Consider the following 26,487-nt stretch of genomic DNA (forward strand, 5'->3'; position numbering starts at 1 on the left):
TTCAGGCTGCAGACTTGAAGTTCCTTATCCTTCTGGTGTCTGCCCCTGATGGGTGAGGTTGGTCCAGGGGCTTGTGTAGGATTCCTGGTGGGAGGGACTGGTGCCTGCCCACTAGTGGGTGGAGCTGGATCTTGGCCCTCTGGTGGACAGGGCCATTTCAAGGGGTGTGTTTAGAGGCAGCTGTGTGCTCAGGACGTCTTTAGGCAGCCTGTCTGCTGATGGCTGGGGCTGGCTTCCGACACTGTTGGTTGTTTGGCCTGGGAGCCTGCAGGCTGTTGAGTGGGGCCAGGTCTCCATGCCAAAATGGCAACCTCTGGGAGAGCTCACATCAATGAATATTCCCTGGGGCCTCTGCCACCAGTGTCCTTGCCCACACAGTGAGCCACAGCCAACCCCCACCTCCCCAGAAGACCCTCCAAGACCCGCAGGTAGGTCTGGCCCAGGCTCCTAAGGAGGTCACTGCCTTGCCCTGGGTACCAGTGCATGCAAAACCCTGTGTGTGCCCTCCAAGAATGGAGTCTCTGTTTCTCCCAGTCCTGTGTAGCTCCTGCACTGAAGGCCCACTGGCCTTCGAAGCCAAATGCGCTAGTGGCTCCTCCTCCCGAGGCCAGACCCCCAGGCTGGGGAGCTTGACATGGGGCTCAGAACGCTCACTCCTGTAAGAGAATCTCTTCAATATAATTATTTTCCAGCTTGTAGGTTGCCCACCTGGTGGGTATGGGATTTGGTATCACGAAAGCACCCCTCCCACCGCCTTGTTGTGGCTTCTTCTTTGTCTTTGGAAGTAGATTATCTTTTCTGGTAGGTTCCAGTCTTTTTTGTCGATGATTATTCAGCTGTTAGTGGTGATTTTGGTGTTTTCCTGTGAGGGGGTGAACTCAAGTTCCTACTCCGCCATCTTGTCTCCTCCTTCCAAGGGGGTGGAAAATTTTTTTAAACGCCTACTAATCTTCCAAAAATTGGCACAAATGTCACTTCTCAAAGAGGCCCTTCAGGATACAGGCAGTTGGGAAGTCACCACCCTTTCTGCATTTCCAAGGCACTTTACTCATGTTCACAGACTGAAAAAACCATGAGGCATCTACCTCAAGCCCATAAACCTCAATACCCTCTCACATACACAACTCTGGGTGATGCTCACATGTGCATCCCAACAAGTCCTAGAATATAGATAGTCTATAAATGCTTAAAGGGATCAGACACTGGCTGGGAAATGTCCAAATCTCAAGAGTGAGTAGGAAGGCTAGAGGTGAGCTTGTCAAATTCCTGCCAGGGAGGTGTTGGGCGGGGATGTTGTCACTGGAAGGACCAGTCCCAGAATAGAGCTCATCCCCCATATCCACGATGGATGCCCCTATAATTTAAGACACCCAAGTTCCCAGTTCAGAGAAGTCAATGATTAAACGCCTCTGTACTTTATCGTAATTTTCTAAAGTTCCATCACAGTCACTTGGCCTGCTCTTTGAGACCAAGGGGCTGTGTGTATACACAGGTTCACTCACTAGGACACTTAATCCCATAAATTTCCCACATACTCCCACACCTGGATTACTCACAGAAGCAGGGCTACTTCCTTCTTCTCCTTCTCCTTCTCCAGGCAACCCAGCACACACTTAGCATCAGCAAGAGCACCAGGCAAAAATTCAACACTTTTGACACTGACTTGCTGAGCAACAGGACAGGCTGTTACCCCTGTAAGTCAATGGCTCCTCTTCTGGACGGTGGAGCTAACAGGACAGCCATGGACATGTTTGGGAAACACTATGGGTACAGGACAAGCCCAGCTGGGGACACTGTGGTGGCAAAAGGCAGAAGCAGCAGTCGCTATCCAAGGACATAACTTTATTGGAAATGAAGAGTGAGAGGTGTGGGAGAGGGCTAGGAATCAGGCTCTGTGGCAGGTGGTGGCTTCTCATCATCAGGGGGGCAGTCAATGAAGTCAGCCAGCATGGCAGCTGTGTCATCCTGCTCCTTTGAAGGACAAAGACATCAAATCCAAAACAGTCACACACACACACACACACACACACACCAAGGAGTGGGTCAGGCTGTGCAAGCAGCCAGCACTTCTCCCCACCCAGCCCGCTCACCTTTTCCTGGAGAGCTGCTGCCTCTGCCTCTGTCTCCATCTCTTCTGCTGCAGATGCCTCTGGTGGGGTTGGTACCTTGTCACCCCCACCCTCAGCCCCCTCTTCCAGCAGGGTTGGGGGCACAGAGGGCTCCTCTTCAACAAGCTCTTGAGGAGGTGGCACTGCAGGGGGGCTCCCCCCTTCCCTCTCCACCTCCCCCTGGGAGGGGAGCACCTCAGGGGCCAGTGTGGGGGCCGTCTCGGCCCCAGGCCCCTCCTCAGCCCCCGGCTCCTCCACTTCCAGCAGCAGCCCGGGTTCCGGTTCTGGCTGCGGCTGCACCTTGGGGGACGCGGCGGGGGGCAGAGCTGGAGGCAGGCTTGGGGGTGCAGGCCCTCCTTCTTCCACCTCCCCGCCCGCCGGGCCGAACTCCACCTCTTCCACCTCTTCCTCCTCGTCCTCGTCCTCTTCTTCCTCCTCTAACTCACCTTCCTCTTCCTCAAACTCCTCCTCAAACTCTTCTTCCTCTTCTTCCTCCTCCTCAAAATACTCCTCCTCTTCCTCCTCCTCCTCCTCCTCCTCAAAATCCTCCTCATCCTCGTCTTCCTCGTCATCCTCCTCCTCCTCCTCACTGCTGTTGATGTTAATAACTGTCAAATCTTCTTCTAGGGCTGGGGGTCCTCCGCCACTGGGAGTCCCTTCAGGGACCAGCTGGGGTGGTGGGAGTGCCACAGGGCCAGGAACAGGAGGGGGAGGCGGCGGAGGGAGAGGCCCCGGGGCCGCAGGCAGCTCTTCTGGCTCCTCCTTGGCTGGCACAGGAGGGGAGGCTGTTGGGGGCCCGACAGGGGCTGCAGGCGGGGGTGTGGTACCCGAGGGGGGTGGGGGTGGCAGGGGTGGCAGCCCCTCAGGCACGATCACCACACTGTCATCAGAGTCGCTTTCCAAGGAAATCTCCACATCGGACGCCTCCTCCTTATCATAGTGGACAAAGGCTGGTCTGGGCACCCTTCCCCCGAAAGTCTCATCTGGGGGTATAGTAGGTGGAGGAGTGCCACTAGGGGCAAGGACAGCATCCTCATTTGAGCCTGCCCGGTGGTTCTCAGGGCCAGGAAGGAGCCGGGGGGATACAGACACCAGGCCTGGGACGGAGAGGCCTAAGTGGTTGGCTGTGGCTGGAGGTCCAGGACGTGCCGGGGGCATGGGGCCCACTGAGGGCATGGGGCCCGCTGGGGGCACAGGGCCTGGGGAAGGCATGGGGCCTGCTGAGGGCATGGGGCCCACCGAGGGCATGGGACCCACAGAGGGCATGGGGCCTGGGGGATGAAAAGCTGGAGCCCTGAACGGAGATGGAGCCTCAGGAGGGGGAACTGGGGCAGGGGTGGGGCAGGCAGGGCCCATGGTCTGCAGGGGAGGAACCCGGGGATGGGTCAGAGCTGCACAGGTCACCAGTGCTTCTGAGCAGAAAGCAGAGACCTGAGGAGGGAAAAAAAGGGTGAGCGCGAGCATCAGGGATCTGGGCCTTCATGAAATCAGGGAGGGAATGCCAACAAGCATCAGAAACGAGAATCCAGGAACCCACGAGGTGGATTTGGCCACACTCTGCAGTTACCTCAAGGCTGTCTTCTCTCTGGCCCAGGGAGAAGGCCTGCAGGGCACAGGCGAGAGGAGGCGGGCAGCGAGGAGAAGGCGCCAGCAGCAGAGCCAGCAGCAGGCGGTAGAGTTCCCGGCGGCAGCGCGAGCTGGTATACGGGGAGCTGCCTAGGACCTCGCCCTGCTGGACGCCCATGACCAGTGGGAGGACCAGATCATGCAGTCTCTGAAAAGGACAGAGAGCACACCTTGAGACGACACCACGACGAGCCAACCCTTCTCCGGGGCCTACTTCCTGGTGTGAATGAGCCCCCGACAGGTACAGAGCTGTGGCTCCTCCCCACCTCCATGGGGACCAGGCTCCACTCACCCTGTGAGTCTCCTCCTTGATGAGAGGCCCGCACATGAGGACGGTCCGGCTGAGGCCTGGGGAAGGAGACCAGTATGTCAGAGGTGGGCGGCTAACACGATGACGAGCCAGGGCTTCTGAAGCACATGGCCCCAGCTGAGCACCCCACTCTGCCACGGCCCACCTCAGGCAAGTCACGTAACTCCTTTAAGTTTGTTTTCTCAACCATAAAATGGGGATCCTAAACGTATCCCTACTACCTAAGCTGTTGACAACATTATGTAAACGAGACAGATGATGGAGGTACAACATTATAAATGTGCGTTTACGTATTTGGGGAGAGCTGGCACTTCCCTTCACACGGGGGGTGGGGGGCTGGAGGGCAGTGAAATACACGGGACCCAAAAGAAAGTCACTTCTGCATCCAGATTAGCAACTCAGAAGCAGGAAGCCCCACTGAGCAGCCCGCCTGGGGAGTGTGAGCTCCACAGCCCAGGGATTTCGTCCTCTTCCTGGCCCCGCCCTCTTGTACTAGAACAGCACTTGGCACGTACAGGGGATGCAGGAACAAAGACAGCTGAGACCCTGGAGGGGCGGTGTCAACACCAGCACTCCACCTAACAACAGGACCCAAGATTCCACCTGCAGCCCTGGGGGTGGCATAGCTTCGCCACAGGCTCTTAGCTGGGTCTGCATTTTTCCTACACCCTCCACCTCAACCACTGGTTTGGGGCTATCACCCCAGGCCATCCCAGTGCGCCGAGGTGCAGGGCACAGGCCTCACCCACCTCTCAGCGCAGCTGCACACACGTCACTGTTGGCATTGCTGTCCCCTTTCCGGTGGCTGGGCGGGGCCAGAGCCTCCCCCATATCCAGCTTTAGCTTCTTGGGGGCGCTGGGCTTCCCGGTCTGCAAACCCCCATCAGGGCTCCCCCGGGGACTGCGCAGCTGGCGGGGGAGGGGAACATAAATCACACACACCGGCCAACAGGAAAGCAGGACAGTCAGAAGGCAGTGTCTGGTGGTGAGGCTGGTGAGGACAAGGGGTGCAGGATGGGGTCCCGGGACAGGGGCAGAGGCCTCACTCACTTTGAGGGCATCAGCCGGCGGGGAGATGTCACTGAGCAGGTGGGTGAGCAGGGCCTCACCCGAGGCTCCCCCCTGAAGCACTCCTGCCGAGGCCCCACACACCTGCACCCACAGCTCCAGGACAGTGTACACCTTGGTCCGCATAGTGCTGTGGGAGGAGCAGAGGGCAGCTTGTGAAAGGGAGTCGATGTCCCAGCCACCGGCACCCCCGGTCCACCGGCACCCCCTCACCCACCCTCTCCTCTTTATTCTATTCCTAGATGGTCACCTGTAAGGCCTCTCCTGGCCTGGAGAGAGGCTGTCCCTCCCAATGCTCCAGGCATTGAGAACCTGGGGAAGCAGGCGGCTGATCAGGGCCCCAAAGCGCAAGAGCCGGCCTCTACACCTGGGGGCGAAGACAGAACAGTGACCCCTGCTCCTAGCACATCCCAGCCCCTGCACCGCATCCTCCCGACCCCACTCACGCGAGGATGAGTGCAGAGAGCAGGTCCAAGGCTTCCAGGTGGAGGGAGGGCAGCAGCAGCAACCGCAGGGGACCGTCCCCAAGCAAACTCTGCAGAAAAAATTAGCAGAGTTAAGGAGTGGGGGAAGAAAGTGAGGCAAAGAAAGAGAAATGGAGGCAGGATACATGCACGTGACTGAATACACGTGTGCACGCAGGTAAGGAACCCACACCCGACCCCAACTCCCCCAACAAGATCTAACTGCCATCCTCCTCAGCAGACCCTGCAAGGAGGATGAGGGAGGGACGGCCGAACCTCGCGGCAGTGATGCAGCTGGCCCCCAGCTCACCCTCCCCTGAGGAAGCATCTGCTACAAGTGCTCCCGCAACACGGGAGCGAATCGGCACTGATGTGCGTGTGCCGGGAGCACGGGAATAACGGCATCTGGAGAGGTAAGGAGCTGGCCGGGGCAACCTCAGGCGACATCACTTCGGGAGCCACAGCCCACACTGCTTGCCCGGCTGCCCTGCATCCTGGGCAAGCGCTGTGAACAGGGCACAAACTCCACTTACGATGTTCTTGGCACTGACGCTGAGGGTCCGGCAGATAAGATCCAGGATTTCCTGCACGGGGACGGACACGGGAGCCCCGAACTCGGAGCTAACGAGAATCAGAGCAGGGAGATCCTCAGCGCGGGGGCCCAGGGCGACTCCACACCCACCCTCAACCTCCCTCCTCATGATGAAGACGACACCCATCTTGGCCCCTCCTGCTCCAGGCCCTCGCTCCCTCCGACACTCACACACCTGAGCATGAGCCCCAGGCAGCGGGCCAGCCCGGAAAACCTCTGCCAAAGCCGGAGAAGGACATGGGCATCACCATCTTCTGAGGGGGAGAGCAGCGTCTCCACCCCAGGGCCTTCGTACTGCATAGGAGCTGGACAGAAACACAACCACCTTCACACGCCAGGTCTGTCTTCCATCCCCTCCTCCTCCATTCTGGTGGAGGACCCACCCATATTCTACTCCCTTTTGCCTAGAACTCAAAGGCCCCGCCTCTCCAGACCAGCCCCCTGCTCCCCTCACCACCATGCCACCGACCACAGCAGCCACAGTCCCTACCCGTGTCCGCCCCCGCATACAGGGCCCCAAGCAGGCTGTGCAGAGAGGTCAGCAGGCTGTGCAGCTCCTGCTCCCAGCTGTCCGTGTGCTTCAGGCCCTGGGAGAAGCCAGCCCCTAGAGAGGGCAGCCGGGAGTAACACTCACAGGCCAACTGCAGAAGACAGGTTGGAACCCTGGTCAGATGGGAATCCAGCCCAGCCACGGAATCCCAACCCCACCAATGCCCAGGAAGACGGAGATCAAAGAGAGCTCTGAGGGAAAACGGAAGGGACTACGGGGCAGAAAGACACAGATGGAGACACGGAGGCAGAAGACACAGATGGAGACACGGAGGCAGAAGTCACGACTTGTGTTTACTGCGTATGTTCACAGGGAGGGGAGTGAGACCGTGGTCAAAAAGCAGTAACAGACAGAAAAATAGAGAAAAGAAGCTCCAGCTCAGACCCCAGGCTCTCCATCTCCCTCCTTTCCCTTTACCTGCTGGAGCTGAGGGCTCAAGGCATCCACCCGAGACAGGAAAAATGAGGCCAGCTTGCCCTGGATTAGAGGGAAAGAAAGGGAGAGGCTGGTGAGTCAGCTCCAAGGGCCAGAGACATAGACCCCGCCCATTCCCAGCAGCAGAATCGAGGCCCAGGATCTAAGGCCTTTTTCTTTCCTGCAGACAAGGAAGCACCACACTCTAAGGGGCATCATGCCTGGGTGCAGACATGCTCTCATGGTAGAAAGACACCCTGAATGTCACCTCTTGTCCTTAGCCTCCCTGTTTGAGGCCTGTGTCCCACAGACGACTGGGCCCCCTCCTGCCAATCTTTGCAAAATGACAGTCATCTCCCTCAAGCCAAAGACACAGCACTGAAAAGCAGCTACCTCCACGCCCCAACTCCCTGCCAGCTCAGACAAGAAGCAAGGGTCCAAGCTGGGAGGCGCGGCACTAACCAGAGGTGCGAGGGCAGGACAAGGTGGAGAGAGAAGGAAAGGCTGCCCAGCAGGACTGAGGTAGCACATCTCAGAGCAGCGACCTGTCAGTTAGCCAACAACAGTACTCCGCCTGCTATGTGAAGGCGCCGGCACAGGAGTGTTTAACTGGGGCCCCATTTAGCTGGAGGTAGAATCAAAGGGGCCTGTGAACATGGAAGGGAAATTTTTTAAATCATTTTCACTAACCTGTAAATGAAGTATAATTTTTTTTTCTACTGTATATGTAGACAAAAAGCCACAGTAGTATCAGCAGTACCTCTGACTGTCACCATCAGAAATCACTTATTTTCATTTCACGTTACATATAGTTGTAAAGTTATCTTGAATTATCATTCACGTGCATCACTAATTTGAAACTTAGTTACCAGACCTGCTGCTAGATCCTGTTATTTGACACGTTAGTAAAGCAGCACATCCCACTCTATCACAATTTTTTCAAGTATACATTTCAACAGAATCAGTGTCCCTTGCAACTCCATGTATTTTATGGATTTAAAAACATTCGAAGAGGTCTATGGCACAAAAAGGGTGAGAACACTGAAGTATAACAGGATTTCCACCTTCAGTGGGTGTAAGAGTCGGGAAGACAAATGCATGGAAAACAAAGAGGGAGGGTCAGGAGGGACTGATGCTGAGAGGCAGGACTGAGCTGGGTTGGGGAGAAAAGGGAGGACCCGGATAAGGAGACAGAGGGAGGGACACCATGAGGAGAGCTCCAGGCTCACAAGAGGCCCACGGAGAAGCAGGCCAGCCTTAAATCCCAGGCTAGCGTGTATGGACTTCATCAGGGGATGGCGGCATCACATGCACAAAGGTAAACTTCCAGAAGACAAGGAAGACAAATCAACAGTGGCACCAGGTACGCAGCAGGGGACTTATGGGAGGAAGCAGGCAGGGAGGTCTAGCAGTGTATGGTTCAGAAAGCAGCCCTCCAAGGGCTCCCTGCCATCGCCCTGTGGCAGGAACCACATCTGGTTTCCCACGTTCCACTGCAGGATTCTCACCATGAGACAAGCACTGTTACAGCTGATCCCAGGGTATGAGAAGGCCTAGAACCGTATCCCTCGGGACTTGGAAAGCATTTTCAGGTCCGGTGTGGTAGGGTTCTGCACACTTCAAACCAAAAGCAGCAACCGCCCACAGGTCTCCTGACACCGGCTTCTCCAAGGATGACAGAGAGTCGCCAAAGCCTTATCTACAGTGGCACTCAGCCCTTTTGGCCAACTTACTGCTCACGCTTTCCCTGAGACTGAGTCAAAAAGCTGGGCTGAGGCCACCAAAAGTCTGCTTACGTGACTGCAGTCAAGCAAAGTACAGGGACATGGCTCTGACCACAGGTCTACCCCAAGTGACCTGCAAAGCCAACCAAAGTAACGGCTCACTTGGAACATTTCACTGGAAACGCAAGCACGCCTGCACACACAGTACGTCCTGGGTGTCTCTTAAGAGTGGGGTGAGTCTTCCCACTCATTCCAGGGAACAAATAATCTGTCGAGGAGGAAAGGTAACGCCTCTACAGGACTGACTTCATGGACTCAGAATGCCTGAGAGATCTCATTTGGGAGGGGTCATCCTGAGCTTGGAGACTGCAATTGCCCTGGGAGCTTCTGGGGGATGGAATAGAGAACAGATAGACAGTCCAATTATCAGTTCCTAAGTACTGGTCTGCAAGACATTTCAAGTACAAACTGCCCCCAGGGCCTCCACACAAGACAGAGTCTTATCTGCCATGTAGGCAACAGACAAAGCCAGACTCCTCAACAGAGGGAAGTGCTCCAGATGACACTGTATTCTTAGAGAAATAAGGGCATATGCACCCCGTAACAACATATGAAAGTTTTGTTGTTTGGTTTGGAGAGGGTACTTAAAATGCAGGCCATAACTTCAAAAACTACACGTCTGACAAAAGGCTGTGAGTTAAAGATGAATTCTCCTGACCACCACTCACAACGAAAATTAAGGGGCACTAGCAGAGGGCTCATGGACAGGCTAGTCTGACTACTCAAATCTTGACCCCATAGATAACACTCAATTCCCCCTGCACTTTCCTGGGAGGATGCAGGTAGGTATAGATAACCCCAAACCAAGCTGAATCAAAGCAGGCGTATGCAGTAAAACCTCACGTACTTTGACCAATGAGGGGTCAGAGACAATGATCTAGCCTGTGCAATTTGAGAAGTGAATTTACAGAGCATTCTAGAAGAAAGTTTAGTTTAGTAAACTAAACTTAGTAAACTTTAGTTAAAAAAAAAAAAAAACTTTAATAAAATCCCCAAGTTACTCCAAATGCCTTCTTGACAAAGTCCTGCCCTGCTACCCAAAGATTCTACTACCTGCCCTTAGTGGCAGTCATATGAAAGCAAAGCATCAGCAAGGACGGGACCCACGTTCACTGAGAAATATCACCTGCTCCAGGGCTTTTCAAATACTGCAAGTAACCAGTTACCAAAGTCTCCATAAGTACCACTCCCAGACCACAGCGCACGTGCCCCCAGAGCTCCGCGTCAGGCTCACGATCCTTCCCAAGCCACTAACAACTGATCAGAGCCGGCATCAGTGTGGAAGCCTGTCTGTCAATCCTGTCCACGTTCTTAAAAGTGCCTGGGGAGTTTGGTTTGGTGGAAAAAACATGGGCATGAAGGACAAATAGTTCTCACTCTCACCCTGGTTCTACAACTACCAGATACACAGGCTTGTGTTAGTCAAACCCTTCTGGACCCGTTTCCTCCTGTTTAATTCGGTGACACCAGCTCTACAGAATTACTGCAAACTGAGAAGACACACAGCGGAGTGCCTGGCACATAGTGAGTAGCCGTTCTACTAAGTACCAGTTCCCTTTCCCTTTGACTTCCTTAACTTGGTCATAGAACCATGTGAGCTTACTTTCAAGATAACTTGTATGGCAAACTCCCCCTTAATTGGTAATACTGAGTATAGTATTACCAATTACTGTGATTAACCACATGAGTTATACAAAAAAAAATATTAATTTGCCGCTAATTCCAGTTCTCCATAGGTTTGTGCTTCCATCTGAGAAAGGGGGTGCCCAACGGTTTGTCAAGCAATGATGAGTGTATCAAAACAAGAGAGAACATCTAATCGACAGGTGAACACCTGTTTGTTCTTAGGTACTTCTCGGCATTGAATTATTCTGCAAACAATCAATGTACCAATTCCAAAGGCCCTTTAACTGTTACTGCTTTGGGAGAATTTGATAACCATTCATATTTGTTATTTTATCTCCTTGAAAATAAAACGAATTCTTCCACTGACCTCCTTCCTCCCTCACCTGATCCACGTCCACCCTGCCTGTTTGCCCTAATAAGGCTCTGCTGTGCAGCCACCTTTGTACAGCCATGACAGTTCGGGGGACAGGGTGAGAGGTTAGTCAGGAAAATAAGGAGAGAGAAGCGCTGGGGAAGCTGATATAGGGAAGTAATAAGTCAGGAAGGCTTCCCAGAGGAAATCATAAGAGCTTTAGGAACAAAGTAAAACAAGATGGTAGAAAAACGGGCAGGGCATTCTAGAGGTACGGAGAAAGCAGGGCAGAGAGAGGAAAGAGTCCAGGGGTAAGAGCCTCAGCTTTGGCATCAGTTCTTAGGCAAGTTACTTAATTTCGATTTCTTTATCTGTGAGGATTAAATGAGAATGCATTTAAAGCTACGAGGTGGCACAATTAGAGCTGTGGAGACAGGAGCTTAGAAATCTCAGCACCGGAATCTGAGGTAAGATGGCTATCAAGGTGTATGTTTGTGGGAAGAGGAGTTCCCATGAACACTTACTTTGAGAGACCCACACGCCCGAGGAAAATAGGTCATACAAGCCTTCATTCCTTCCAGTGCTGAGAGCTCACTCTGTGGGGAAACAGAAAGTAAGGAAGAGGCCAAGGGCCCATCGCCCCAGACCCTATCTCCACCCCACCACACGCCCCTCAGGGTCTCTTCTCCTTATACTTTTTCTTGGCCCGGACCCCTTCTCACTTCTTCAGTCCTATTCCCCAATCACTTCCCATCACATTCTTTAACCCAATGGGTATCAGTGAGGGCAAGCAATGCAATGGGCCCAGGGGAGGGGGACCTGGGCAGGCGTCTCACCTCCGGTCTGAGGCCCAGCAGGGAGGTGAGAAGGCCAGGAAGGTGGTTCATGGAGATGTCCCGGAAGAGTGTGGGGAGCTGGGCCGCGTAGCGGAGCAGGTCCCCCAGCACAGCCACGGCCAGCTCCATCGTGGGGGGCGGGTCCTGGGACTAAAGAGCAACAACACCCCATGCTCCCAACCTCACCTTCACGGTCACCGAAAGGAGGAATGAGAGGTATGAAAACATGGGGCTTTCGACAAACACCACAGTTAACGTCAACATTACCATCAAATCTACTAGGGACAGGGGCTTCCCTGGTGGCGTAGTGGTTAAGAATCCGCCTGCCAATGCAGGGGACGTGGGTTCAAGCCCTGGCCCGGGAAGATCCCACATGCCACGGAGCAACTAAGCCTGTGCGCCACAACTACTAGGCCTGCGCTCCAGAGCCCGCGCACCACAACTACTGAAGCCCATGCGCCTAGAGCCCATGCTCCGCAGCAAGAGAAGCCACCGCAGTGAGAAGCCCGCGCACTGAGACGAAGAGCAGCCCCTGCTCGCCGCAACTAGAGAAAGCCAGTGCACAGCAACAAAGATCCAATGCAGCCAAAGATAAATAGATTAAAAAAAAAAAAATCCACTAGGGACAGAGCGTATTAGAGATATGGAGCATCCGAAGTAACACATTCATCTACAGACAGGATGTGTGTTCACACTTTAGTACTATGCGCGTCTGGGGGTCCGAGGAATTTGGGGGAAAAAAAGGTAACAAAGCCATACTTTAAAGATCTGCCTGACTAGACCATCTCAAGAGTTTCTCGCTGCTCCCATACTATATTTCCCTGCTAGGAATGGAGAGGAGCACTTCTCAGACCACAAGAAAAGTCTCAGCCAAAACAAAACCGCCCCATCTCTCCAAGCTTGCTTCTGGCTGTCTCAGACCTACTGTGGAATTCACGGAGGAAAAACGGCTTAAATTTATAAAGAAGGACTTCTCTAGAAAATTAACATGTATCTAAGGGAAAAGCCTTCGGCACATTACCCCCTGCTAGACCAGACGCCACGTGTCAATGAAACAAACAAGAATGCTTGTTAGGAAGTCCGACGCAGTGGGCCTACCAACCACAAGCAGGCCTCAACACTGTCCAGCAATCCTCCTGCACCTCTCGCTCGTTAACTCCCTCTGCTACTCAGCCCCTCTCCCACCACCGTCACCTCCGTATAACCTAACCTGCAACTTCAGAGAAAGCTGAAGCCCAAAGATGGGCACTCCCTCAGCTTCCCACCACCAAACTGAAAACTCCATCTCCATCCTCATCCCTGCTCTCCTTCCTCCTGTCCCACTAGAGGAGATGCTCCTCCCGTCCGAGGACAATCCCTCCTCGGTGCTTTAGATAGTCCCCCCTCCCTTCTTCTCAGAACCTAACCCTGTTAACTGGCCCCCTCTCTGCAATCCCTTTCAAAAGGATTCTTCCTACTGACATTTGTGCATGCTCCAGTCTCCCCCATCCTAGAAGTCCTCCTCCTGAGTCCATACTCCACTTGCCCAATCTCAGCTGTTGCCCAGTTTCTCCCTCTTACCAGCAGAGCCAGACGTCTTGACAGGACTACCTACCTTCTCCACTTCCACTCCTTCTCCCACTCACTGCTCATCCCAGGGCAACCTGGCTTCCGTGTCCACTGCTCCACCAAAAACACTTTCACTGTCTCATTACCCTTGAGTTGCTAAATCTGATAAAAAATTTTCAGTCCTTGTCTTATTCCAGCTCAGAAGGGCATAAAGAGAAATGACTCCTCCGTCTTCCCTGAAGTATCTGGATTCCATTCAACCCACCATCCTGGTTATCTCCTTTCTGCTGCTCTGTCTTGTCTGCTTTTTTTTTTTTTTTGCGGTTCACGGGCCTCTCACTGCTGTGGCCTCTCCCGTTGCGGAGCATAGGCTCTGGACGCGCAGGCTCAGCGGCCATGGCTCACGGGCCCAGCCGCTCTGCGGCATGTGGGATCTTCCTGGACCGGGGCACGAACCCGTGTCCCCTGCATCGGCAGGCGGACTCTCAACCACTGCGCCACCAGGGAAGCCCTGTCTTGTCTGCTTTGTAAGCTCATCCTCCTCTACCTGACCACTGACTGTGGAGCGCCTCAAGATCCAGTCTGTATAAGTATTCAACTTGATCATCTGAGCCTCATCCTCAGCTGCAGCTGCCATCTAAATGCTGAGGACTCTTCCTCTTTGTAAAACATATTGACTGAAGCCCCCACCACTGAACCCTCAGGGTTACCCTCTGAGATATCTGGTCACTTCCACGCACACTAGGTCAAGGGTATGCTTCCTGGGGGCCTCTACTGAATGCCCAAGACCATACTCATGTTATTTTCACCACTCCCCTTGGAACCTGGCTGTCTTCCAATGTTCTGATACCTGGGAGTCATCCTGGACACATCCTTTCCCTGACACTATTCCATCATTAGGACCTGTTGTCTATTTTGCCTCTAAATCTCTCTTGAAATCCCTCTTTGCCTCCAAATCTCTCACCTACTTCTCATCATGTCTCCAGCTGCCGCCCTAGTCCAGGCTACCGTGAATGCTCTCCTAGGTTACCCTTAGTACCTTCCTCGTGGTCCTTCTGCTGCCATTCTGGCTCCTTTCTAATCCTGTCTCACCACAGCAGCCAGAGTGGTATTTCCAAATGAAAGTTTGATCACGTCACCACTACCACCACCTCCTTCCCCCTACTCAAAACCTTCCATGAATTCCCACTGTTCTGAGAATAAAAACCAAACTCCCTAATATGCCTACAACGCCACACACAGCCTGGTCCCCATGCACATACCTCCCCGGTCGCATCTCATTAACCTCAGCCACACCAGCCTGCTTATAATTCTTTACAAATGAGTCAAACTCCTTTTCTCTCAGGACTTTTGCAGGCTTAGAACACTTAGAAAACTCTCAGCCCAGTTCACTCCTACTCATCAGAACAGCCCTCCCTGAACCACTGACCCTGATCACCACCCCAGTCTGGGTCAGGTTCTCTCGTTACATGCTCTCAGAGAACTACATTCTTTACCTCCAGGGCACCTACTGAAGTTTATCTTTTCACACTCATTGTATAATTATTCTCTTTCAGGACTTCCTTGGTTAAGACTCTGCACTCCCAATGCAGGGGGCCCGGGTCCAATCCCTGGTCGGGGAACTAGATCCCACGGGCACGCCGCAACAAAGAGTTCACATGCCGTGACTAAGGAGCCCACGTGCCACAACTAAGGAGCTGGCAAGCTGCAACTAAGACCAGGCGCAACCAAATAAATAAATAAAGCAAATGAATAGATTTTTAAAATAAAATAAAAAGCACTTAAAAAATAAATATTATTCTCTTCCACTAGAACACAGATCAGCAAACCATGGTCTGTTGGTGCCTGTTTTTGCACAGCCCACAAGCTAAGGATGGTTTTTAAATTTTTAAAGGGTTGGAAAACAAACCAACAAAGAAACACTACGCAATAGAAACCATGGGAATTCCCTTGTGGTCCAGTGGTTAGGACTCCACACTTCCACTGCAGGGGGCACGAGTTTGATCCCTGGTTGGGGGACTAAGATCCCATGTGTGTGAGGCACAGCCAATAAAAAACAGAAACCATATGGGGTTCGTAAAACCTAAGACATTTTACTATCTATAGACACCTAGAAAGTTTCCCAACCCCTGCAAGAGACTCTAAACACCTGAAAGCAGGGTCCAAGTACATCTCTCCACCAGAGCTTAGCACACAACCTGCCATGTGTGCCCAGAACATGCTTGTGGAAGAACTAAGTGGGGATGTCATCAAAGGATGTAAAAGCAGAAAAAAATTTAAATGTTAAGAGGAAGAGAGGAGTAGGGAAAAAAAACACCTGGGGAATTCCCTGGCAGTCCAGTGGTTAGTATCCTGCGCTTTCACTGCTGAAGGCACGAGTTCAATCCCCGGTTGGGGAACTAAGATCCCACAAGCCACACAGCGTGGCCAAAAAAAAAAATTAAAAAAAAATTTGGGGGGACTTCCCTGGTGACGCAGAGTGGTTAAGAATCCGCCTGCCAATGCAGGGGACACGGGTTCAAACCCTGGCCTGGAAAGATCCCACATGTCATGGAGCGACTAGGCCCGTGCACCACAACTACTGAGCCTGAGAGCCACAACTACTGAGCCCACGTGCTGCAACTACTGATGCCCATGCCCCTGGGGCCCATGCTCCGCAACAAGAGAAGCCACCACAGTGAGAGGCACGTGCACCGCAACTAAGAGTAGCCCCCACTCGCCTCAACTAGAGAAAAGCCCACACACAGCAACGAAGACTCAATGCAGCCAAAAAAAAAAAAAAAAATTAGTAAACTATTTTAAAAAATCAAACATCTAGGAAAAGCAGCTTTAGAGATGTCACTCATTAGAAAAGCTAATAAGGATGTGAAACAGCGGTTACAGAGTATGAAAGGTCAGATGAATTAAAATAACCCAGTAGATAAAAATATCAAAACGTGGGCTTCCCTGGTGGCACAGTGGTTGAGAGTCCACCTGCCGATGCAAGGAACACAGGTTCGTGCCCCGGTTCAGGAAGATCCCACATGCTGTGGAGCGGCTAGGCCCGTGAGCCATGGCCGCTGAGCCTGCGCGTCTGGAGCCTGTGCTCCGCAACAGGAGAGGCCATAACAGTGAGAGGCCCGCGTACCGCAAAAAAAAAAAAAAAAAATCAAAACGTTTAAAAGGATGTTTCTATTTGAAGCTCATCCTCCCTGCTAGAAAAAAACTGCTTCTAATTATTCTGTCCTCAGAACTAAATGTCTAAGCCACAAATATGTACCACATCCAGAATGGAGAATACAGCATGGCTGAGGGAGGGAGGGAGGCAGGGCGGCGGCTGAATCCTTACCTGCAAGACCTGCTGAATGCTCCGAAGCCAGGACACACAGTGCTGCTGGAACATCTCTGTGGGGCTCTCCCCCACTAGCAGGGACAGCAGACACAGGCCCTCAAACCTTGTAAGAAAGGTGAGTGACAAGTGGGTGGTGGCTAGACTGCAGAGAAAGCAATTCATCGCCCTTTAACGCTCACTGGCTAGAGAAACACATCACCTCCAGATCCACGGCAGCTTCTAACTCCTGAAATACTTGGAGGACTTGGAGTGAGGTGTGGGCAACAAGGAAAGAAGGGAACAGAAGGTGGGGCACAGAAACCTGGAAGCTGGAATAGGTGGGGTTCAAAGCCAAGTGAACTCATGAAAAGAATCAAACTCTCCACCTTCTTGGGGAATGGAGAAATCTCAGGAATCCGTGGGGTGGTGACAGTGGATGGACAGATATACAGCCCTCTTCCTAAAGAAACATCCCCCTGGAGAAAAACAGGGTTAAAGACTTACCGAGTTTTGATAGAACCAAGACGTGCATTACTGAGACCCACCAACGCGCCAACAGCTGAAAGGTTCTGGAGGAAAGAAGACAAGGAAATGAGTTGGGAATAGGATGCTAAAGACACAGGATTTCTCCAAGCGCTTCCCTGCCCCACTGTTTCCGAAGCCTTTTCTGAAGTAACACCTCCTTTGAGACCAAAAGGCCATTCCTCTAGAGGCCGACAACCTTTTCCCTATTTTCAGTAGGTGACACACACAGCAGCCTGTCCTGTCCCGTGGGCTTTCCTCAAGTTACATCCCACCTGTCCCCTCCCCAACTTCCCACCCAACGAACTAGTGTTACCCAGAAGGCTAGACAGCCCGACTCATCCCAGCTACCAGACTTCAAAGACAGGCTCCTTCCGTTTCCCTAGACAGCACCTAGCACAGAGGGACATCCCTAAATGCTTGCTGACTGGACACTAAACTCATCTGACCCCTTCCTCCTTCACCCCAAATCCCCCTCCTCCTGTTCCTGGCTCCCTTCGAGCTGCTAATGCCAACATAAACCAAGTCAACCAGAGCTTCCTTCCTGCACATTCTGGCAGCCCTGAAAGAGGTCTCCTCCTCAGCCCTCCCACGAGTAAACTCTCCACGCTTAAATGGCCAGAGTCCTCTGGTGGCCCCTGTATCCCCCTAACTGTACTCATCATTCATTCTTTCAACAAACACATCTTATGCCTGAATCAGATGAAGGAATACAGAGCTGAATAAAATAAATAAGGTCCCTGTCCTCATGAAGGGAAATGTTGATTCACTTAATAAACATTTATTTACCTACTTTATGTGAGACATTGTTTGAGGTGCTAGGGAGCTTATATTCTAGTTAGAGAAGACAGAAAATAAACAAATGACCAAATAAGAAATAGCATGTTGGAGGGTGCTAGGTGCTAAGGGGAAAAATAAACTGAGGAAGGAAAGGAGAGGCTGGAGTAGGGAAGGGAGACAGCACTCTATGTGGAGTGGACACAGGGCCCTCTAAGAAGCTAGCTGAGCAAAGTGAGAGCAAGGCGTACTGATACGCTCACACGCACTGTGAATATAAAATGGTGCAGCCACTTGGGAAAACAGCCCAGCAGTTCCTCAAAAGGTTAGAGTTAACCATATGACCTAGCAACACCACTCCTAAGTATATGCCCAAGAAAAATGAAAACACACGTTCTCGTAAGAAATCGTATACGAACATTCATAGCAGCATTACTCATAACAGCCAGAAACTGGAAACAACCCAGATGTCCATCAACCATGAATGGATAAACAAAACGTAGCATATCTATACAATGGAGTATTACTTGGCCATAAAAAGGAATGAAGTTCTGAGACATGGATGAACCTTAAAAACATTATGCTAAGGGAAGGAAGACAGACCCCCAAAAGCCACGTATTGTATGATTCACTTCTATGAAATCGTCAGAGCAGGCAAACCTATGGAGACAAAAAGTAGCTTAGTGGTTGCCTCAGGCTGAAGAGCAGAGAGAGGTTGGGGGGAAATGGGGAGTGACTACCAATGGGTATAGGGTTTCCTTTGGGAGTGATGAAAATGCTCTAAAATTGATCCTGGTGATGGTTGCACAACTCTGCAAATACTAAAAACCATGGAATTGTACACTTTAAATGGGTGAATTGTATGTGAATTACATCTCAATAAAACTGTTTAAAAAAAAAAAGGCATGCTGGTAACTTTTTGTTGTTCCAGGCAAAGCAGAGAACAAGAGCAAAGGTTGTGAGATGACAGCACACTAGGCGTATCTGAGGAGCAGCAAGGAGGTGACCTGTCACTAGAGGAGACGGAGCGGGAGAGACGAGGCCCCGGGAGCAGGGTGGGACCTTTTGGAGTCATATAGGCAACCGTTGACTTTCACTCTGAATAAGATAAAAGCCATGGGGTAGAGAAGAATTAGGCAGAGAAGGGATATTACTTGACATAATATATTTTTTAAAACACATCCACAACACCTGAGTTGCCTTGTCCAGAAGGCAGAAGCAGACGCAAGTAGGAGGCTATTTTAAGGATCCAGGAGAGAGACGAGGCAGTGTAAAGAGCGTGGTAAGAGTGGGGATTCAAGCCTCAAGCTGTGGTTATACTCTGAAGTTAGAGCCCACAGGATTTGATAACACACTGGATATGGGTGGGAGATAAAGAAAAGAGGCAAAGCTAATTCCAAAGTTTTTTGCCTGAGCAACTAGAAAGATGGAGTTCACTTACTAGGCAGCAGAATACCGCAGGAGGAGCAGGTTTGGGGTTCAGTTTCAGGTGTTAAGTCTGGGATGTCTATTTAATGCCAAATAGGCACTGGGTAGCTAAGTCCGGAGTTAGGAGAAATCCTGGTTAGAGTATGGATTTGGGAAGTTGTCAGTCATCAGACTGGATCAGCTCACTGTGGGAGTGAGTGTAAATAGAGGAAGAAAGCAGTACAAGGACTGGGTTCTTGGGCACTCAAACACTGAGAGGTTAGAGAGGAGGAGCCAGTAAAGAAGGCTGCGAAGGAGTGACCAGTATGGTAAGAGAGGAATCAAGAGAGAGTGGTATCCCAGAAGCCAAGCGAAGAAAATTTTGCAAGAAAGGAGTCATCAACTGTAACAAATACTACAGACAAGTCAAGTAATAGGAGGACCAAAATTTGACCTTTGAACTTGATATCTTCAGTGGTCATTGCTGATCCTCAAGACTTACCAAGTCACCTGGTAAAGCCGTATTTTGGTGAAGTAGTTAGGCTAAAAGCCTAAATGGGATGAGTTCTAAGGGACAACCATCAGGGTAATGATTCGTTCAGGGAAGAATCTTTAATGGACACTAAAAAAAACAGGTGAAAGGGTAACAAGACACAAAATTACATAATCTCCCCACAGGAAAAAACCAAAACTTTATAATGAAGAAACCTGGCAGACATCACTTTAACCCATGATCAAAGTTAACATCACCAGTAATGGGACAAAGAGACATTATGTGCCCCCTGATACAACGCGACAAGAATGTCACACATCATTTCTGCAGTGTTCCTGCCAAAACTGCACAACCTAAACCTAATCATCAGAAAACAGCAGACAAACCAAGCTAAGGGACATCCTATAAAATAACTATCCTGCACTCTTCAAAAATGTCAAGATCGTAAGAAATTTTTCTTTCGCCATCAAGGACACTTTTAGCACAACTGACAAAATTGGAGTAAGATCTATAGATTAAATCACTTATGGTACTGATACTGATTTTGAGTTTGATGATGGAATGCAGTTATGTAAGAGAATCGTTTTTAAGGAAATGCACGCTGAAGAATTTACAGGCAAAAGGGCATCATGTCTGCAACTTCCTCCTTCATGGACCCAGAAAAAATATGCACAGAGAATGATCAAACAAATATGCATTTAAAATGCTGACATTCAGGGCATCTGGGTGAAGGGTATATTCTTTCAAATTTTCTATAAATTGTAAATCATTTCAAAGTAATATTATTTTTTTAAAAAGAAGAATGGGAGAAAGTACAAGTGCAAACAACTCTTTTGAGGAGTTTTGCCATAAAGAGAAGCACAGAAATGGGGCAGGAGCTGGAAGGGGGACTTTTTTTAAAGTGGTTTTGAGCTATATGCTGATGAAAATGACCTAAGCGGGAAAAGCTGATGATGAACAAGTGGAGAAGCAATGGACTTGTGTACATGCAGAGGGGACAGATGTCATGTACAAGCAGAGGGCTGGCCTTAGTAGGGGCATGGACCAGCTCACCCCTAGTAATGGGAGGGAAGGCAGAGCATACGAGCACAGACACAGGTAAGCTGGCAGATGTGGTGACGGCAGCCTATGGGAATTCCCATCCCCCAGTTTCTATTTTCTCACTGAAATGGGAAGTGACTTCATCAGTTAAGAGTGAGGATGGAGAGAAGTAATCAGAGGTTGTCTAGGAAAGTGGAAATGTAACAGGATTGCTAGGCAACACTAAGAGTCCACTTGAGAAGATGATAGCCATGAATTTAAAGTGAGACCAGCCAGCCAGGATACATGTATCTCCAGCCATACTGAGCTGTTACAGGTACAGGCACCAAATAAAAGGACTTGGATTTAACACAGACGGGGTGCTGCCGGGCAAGTACAATGAAGGCAGAAGGGTGAGGAAGTGATTATAATGGAATTTAAACAAGGTAAGAAGAGAAGAGAGAACATGACAGATAATAAGTAAGTTAATTTATTTCAAATAGTGATAAACGCTAGGAAAGAACCAAAACAGAATAATCTGACAGAAAATGACTGAAATGGGAAGGACCACTGTATTTTAAAACAGCGTGCTCAGGAAAGGCTCCTCTGAAATGGCGGCATGGAAGCTGGGATCTAAACAAGCAGCTCACCGCCCCAGGAGTTTCCCAACAAAGAGTGAAGGAACTGATGAGCAGTGGCCTCAGCTGCTGCAGAAATGAGATCAGCCTGGGTGGCTGGAGCACAATGAAGACAGGCCAGGAGTCGTGTGAGGGGAGGTCAAGAGGCCAGCATAGGCCGCACTATGTAAGGCCTGGTGCAATAAGTTAGTGTACAGTTTTAAGCAGGACAATGCTCTAATCTTACTGATATTTTTAAGAAGATCACTGGGTACTGGTTAGAGAATGGGACAGTACAAAGCCCTAGGGACACAAGCCAGAACAAGACACTCTGTCCTTCAAAGTATGTGCAATTATAAGGGAAATGAGATACAGGATTTGTTTTAAAATGCTCTGGGGTGGGAGGGACTTCCCTGGGTCGAGTGGTTAAGAATCCACCTTCCAATGCAGGGGACGCAGATTCGATCCCTGGTAGGGGAACTAAGATCCCACACGCCACGGGGCAACTAAGCCCACATGCCACAACTACAGAGCCCATGCGCTCTGGAACCCGCGTGCCACAAACAGAGAGCCCACGTGCCGCAACTACTGAGCCCACATGCCACAACTAGAGAGAAGCCTGCGTACCACAACGAAAGATCCCCTGGCCGCAACTATGACCCGATGCAGCCATAAATAAATAAATAAAAATAAAGTGCTCCGGGGGCAGGGGAGGTTGGAGGCAAAGTTGGGAAAGTGGGAATGAAACAAGACTGGCAAAAATGTTCACTGTTAAATCTGGGTGATAAGAGACAGCACGAGCCGGGGTGGGGGTGGTTCAAAATACTATTTTCTCTACTTTTGTGTCATCTGAGATTTTTCAGAAGTTTTTTTTTTTTTTTTTTAACTACACACGAAAACAAATCAAAGCCCAGTTGTGTGGGTATGGGGGAAGGAGGTTGAGTGTATATGTACAATGAATAAATAATTTCCATATGGTGTAATAAAGAACAGCTAATCATAGGTGGTTTGGAAAGGTTTCCCAAAGGCAGTGACAAACAAACATTGAGTTGAAAAGATTTGGGGGATTGTTGGGGGGGAGTGGGGGGGGCGGGTATGGAGAGGCGGCACAGGGAGAGATTCCAAGCACAAGTGCAAAGGCCCTGAGGCAGGAAAGTTCAGGTGCTTAAGGATTTTAAAAGGCAGCAAACAGGTTAAGGATTTTACAAACAGGATCAGCTGTTATGTGGGAAATGAATTAAAAAGAGCAAGACTGACAGCAAGGAGACCAGCTGCCATAATGCAAGCCAGAAACTGTGAACTGTGCTCAGGTAGTTCCATTTTGGTACTGAGTTTGCAGTACCTGTGGGAAAACAAAGTTGGTGATTAAGCGTAGATGGATGGGCCAATCAATGGATCTCTTTTTCTCTCACGCTCCAGGCCTATTTACTTACCTTCATTTCTCATCTCAGCTAAGCTAGAAATTCTCCGAGGAAAAGGATGATGTCTTACTTATCTACCTAGAGATGAGGAATAGTAGGTAACACATAAGAGATACTCAAAAAATCTTTGTTGAATGAAAATCTACGAGGAAGTGAAGGAAACCCACCACACAGGTCCATGTTCTGAGAACTCAATACAACATAGACAAGTAGAAAAAAATTCAAGGCAAGATATACCCAAAAAATATAGTACAGGCAATTTAAAGGTGTTTCCCACATCACCCTTAGATTCTTTACTCAAAATTCTTCTAAGGGAAGGGAGGGTGGGCAAGGGATGAACTGGGAGTTTGGGGTTAGTAGATATAAACTATATCAAAACATATAGAATGGATAAACAAGGTCCTACTGTATAGCACAGGGAACTGTATTGAATATCCTGGGATAAACTATAATGGAAAAGAATATAAAAAAGAATGTATATATGTGTATAACTGAGTCGCTTTGCTGTACAGCAGAAATTAACACAACACTGTAAATCAATTATACTTCAATTTTAAAAAAATGCTTTTAGACATTTAAGAGAAATTAAGCAAGACATTAAGTTCATGTAGCTCACCTTGAGGGAGGAGGGGAAGACTTGAAAGAGATGATGACGGAAATCACACATTTATAAACAGAATAGATAATATTTCAGAAATACTTAGGAACCACATGAATCACAGGAGGGGAACTGGGCTGAGATATCAGAGGCACAGTTTTGTCACCCTCAATGAGGACTAATAAATAAATGAGGTCATCTCTAATAAATTTGGGGCTAAGATTACTGAACCACCCAGCAGGTTGTGATAACCCTCTTCCTGGAAGGAAGCATAGAGCTGGGAAGATCCCGGTAACAAATGTTGGACAAGGAAGAACTCATGTACACGAGTCTTGAAGGATGAATAGAATTTGGGGGAGGGTTAGCGGGAGAAGATGGACCACGGGAGATAATATTAAAGGTGAACCTACTGTAGGTTAGACAGTTATGTCTTCTTAGAATCTGGGTAAGATGATGGGGGTTAAAGCCAGGATGGGGGCAATGGGAAAGACATGGAAAGAAGTGGACAGATCTGAAAGCTACTTAGAGAATAAAATCAAAAGGACTTAACAGACTGTATACGGAGGTGTGTGAGCAAAAAGAAAGTGTTCAGAATGACATCTGGGTTTCTAGCTTGTAGGACTGAATGGAAGTTAGATTCTATTCTGTGTATAATCCAAAGGACTCTTCTAAACCAGTCTACAAAGCGCTGCATAATCTGTTCACTGCCTACTCACCTCATAGCGCCCACTCTCTTCCCCTCCATCTCTGAACCTCAAGCACAATGCCCTTCTTTTCAGTTCCTACCAGAGGACCTTCCCACATGAGCTTTTCGCTGACTGAACCGCCCCTCCTATTTTCTTCCCCTACCCAACTCCTATGATTATCTTTGGGGATCTCAACTTAAACTCCAGTACCTCAAGAAAATTTCTGCAATTTTCCACATTAGGTTAGAGGTCCCTACTATACAATTCTCGTAGTGTTTTGTAACATTTTGTTCATCGCCATCGCATCTATAACTGGAGCGCCCAGCATTTAGCCCTCAGTAAGAGTTCAGTAAATATTTGTTGAATACATCCATTCACTCAGTCGAAACAATCCCCAAAACAGATACTTCCAGATGAAAAAGAAGCTAAAGATCATACATCTAGTGAATGACGGGGCCTGGGATCGAACCCATTCATGCGTGTCTACCGATAGCCTAGCAGTAGAGAAAACGAGGCCCTTTCTCTTCCGAGTTTCTTCGATTCACGGCTGATAAAGGAGAAATGCGTGAATCTCGTCCAGAGTGATACCTGGATCCGCTTTCTGCCCCCAGCTTTCCTTCCCTCCACCTCTCCACTGCAGCTGCAGTGCATCAAGACCCCGGTGCACAAAAGCTGCGCCAACCTTCCAACAGGGCCGCGGGCCTGCGGGCTACAGACTCACCTGGGCCCCGCCCACCGTCCCATGTAGCCGCAATAGGCACATGAGCCCCGGCAAATGTGGGACCGAGCGGGTTGGGGGGTGCACAGGAGAAACGGTGGACCCAGCTCGCGGCTGTAGCAACCCCGACACGCTCTCCAGCAGAAGCAGGCGGAGACGCGGGCCCGAGTTCACCGCCGAGAGACCCCCGGTCCCGCCGGGAACCCCAGCCGCGGAGCCCGCAGACGGCCCGCTAAGAACAGCTGCCGCCATCTTCCCCTGGGCTCTAGAGGTGGCGTGGCGCGATGACGCAAATACCCCGCGACGGACGCCTCGAGGGGAGGGGCGTGAGGAGGGGGCCTTGGTCCTGCGCTTTGCAGTCCGGTCGCCGGCTGGGAGGGAGCATGCGCGGCGTGGAAGGGCCGGGGCGACCCAGCTGTGGGTGTTTAGTTCCCGGGGTGTCAAGGCCTGGTCGGTGGGCTGGGTCGAGGGCGGGAGGCCGGACCAGTGGCGGTTAAAGAACACGGGGTTAGGACTACAGGCGCCGGAGTCCAAAAGCTAGCCTTTAACGTAGGACACTTTCGATCTAGGTATCACTGGCCTGGCCTCGTTGTCTGAAATCATAGATATTGTTAACTACATTTACAACGACAGAAATGATACAATACACGTGCCTTGCAAATACAAATTCAAACAATAAAGAGGGCATAAAGTAAAAAGAGAAACTCCCTCCCCCCCAAGTCCTTCCCCCAGTAATGTGTATACTTTCCTAATATTAGTCTATGCACAAACACATAAATACAGAGTATATTTTACAAGAGCGGGGTCTGTACTTTGCTTTTTTTTTTTTTCAGTACGCGGGCCTCCCACTGCTGTGGCCTCTCCCGCCGCGGACCACAGGCTCCGGACACCCAGGCTCAGAGGCCACGGCCCACGGGCCCAGCCGCTCCGCGGCACGTGGGATCCTCCCGGACCGGGGTAAGAACCCGCGTCCCCCACATCGGCAGGCGGACGCCCAACCACTGCGCCACCAGGGAAGCCCTGTACTTGGCTTTTGTCACTCGATATATATTGTGGGCAACTTTACGCCGTTTTTTAAGCGGCGCGGTACAATGAAATGGGCGCACCACGAGTTCACAATTCTTTTGCTGAGTACTTCCAGCTGCTCCAGTTTTTTCACTAATACACATTTTTTTAATACAAACACTTTAATGAACATTCTGATACTTCTGTGCATTTTTTTGTACACAAAGTCTTCATAATTTGAATCTAATAAAATTCAAATCCCAGATTCAAATGCAAGGGTGATCTTTTTTCCTCTTTTATTGCACTTTATCTAATCCTTCTTCAAGCCCTGGCATTCTGCCTCCAAAATATACTACCCAGTAGGGTTCATTTTTCTCTATTTCTCCATCTCCAGTGACACTCTGGGCCAAGTAACCATTCTCTCTCACCTGGCCTCTTATGCTAGCCTCCTGCAGTGGCCTCTTCACTGCTCTCCCTGCTCCCCTTTTGGCCCTTTGTACTCCCTTCTCCACGCAGCAACCAGAGTGGTCTTTTCAGATGGAAGTCAGTTCTTGTCACTCCCTGCTTAAAGCCCTTCGGTGGCTTCCAAATATCATGTGAATGAAATCCCATCTTTTCACCTTGGCCTACTAGAA

At 50.3% G+C, this 26,487-nt stretch overlaps 1 protein-coding gene across 2 annotated transcripts; it reads right to left on the reverse strand.

Moving 5' to 3' along the window:
- Nucleotides 1–1,828: 1,828 nt before the first annotated feature.
- Nucleotides 1,829–25,104, reverse strand: PELP1 (proline, glutamate and leucine rich protein 1). 2 transcript variants are annotated; one of them, XM_079903750.1, is made up of 17 exons: nucleotides 24,851–25,104; nucleotides 17,093–17,157; nucleotides 16,607–16,712; nucleotides 11,731–11,880; nucleotides 11,419–11,490; nucleotides 7,136–7,195; nucleotides 6,659–6,809; nucleotides 6,344–6,473; nucleotides 6,110–6,197; nucleotides 5,559–5,647; nucleotides 5,363–5,479; nucleotides 5,095–5,242; nucleotides 4,794–4,953; nucleotides 4,027–4,082; nucleotides 3,676–3,882; nucleotides 2,091–3,539; nucleotides 1,829–1,971 (listed from the first exon to the last, which is right to left on the reverse strand). In XM_079903750.1, the coding sequence occupies exons 1-17, from the start codon at nucleotides 25,097–25,099 to the stop codon at nucleotides 1,879–1,881; spliced, it is 3,390 nt and encodes a 1,129-aa protein (XP_079759876.1). In that variant the 5' UTR covers nucleotides 25,100–25,104; the 3' UTR covers nucleotides 1,829–1,878. The 2 variants fall into 2 exon arrangements, with proteins under 2 accessions (XP_079759876.1, XP_079759877.1); XM_079903751.1 differs by lacking the exons at nucleotides 17,093–17,157; nucleotides 24,851–25,104 and having other exon boundaries at nucleotides 11,731–11,916; nucleotides 16,607–16,713.
- Between the last annotated feature and the right edge of the window lie 1,383 nt (nucleotides 25,105–26,487).

This window comes from Stenella coeruleoalba (assembly GCF_951394435.1).
Source record: "Stenella coeruleoalba genome assembly, chromosome: 19".
Taxonomy (NCBI): domain Eukaryota; kingdom Metazoa; phylum Chordata; class Mammalia; order Artiodactyla; family Delphinidae; genus Stenella; species Stenella coeruleoalba.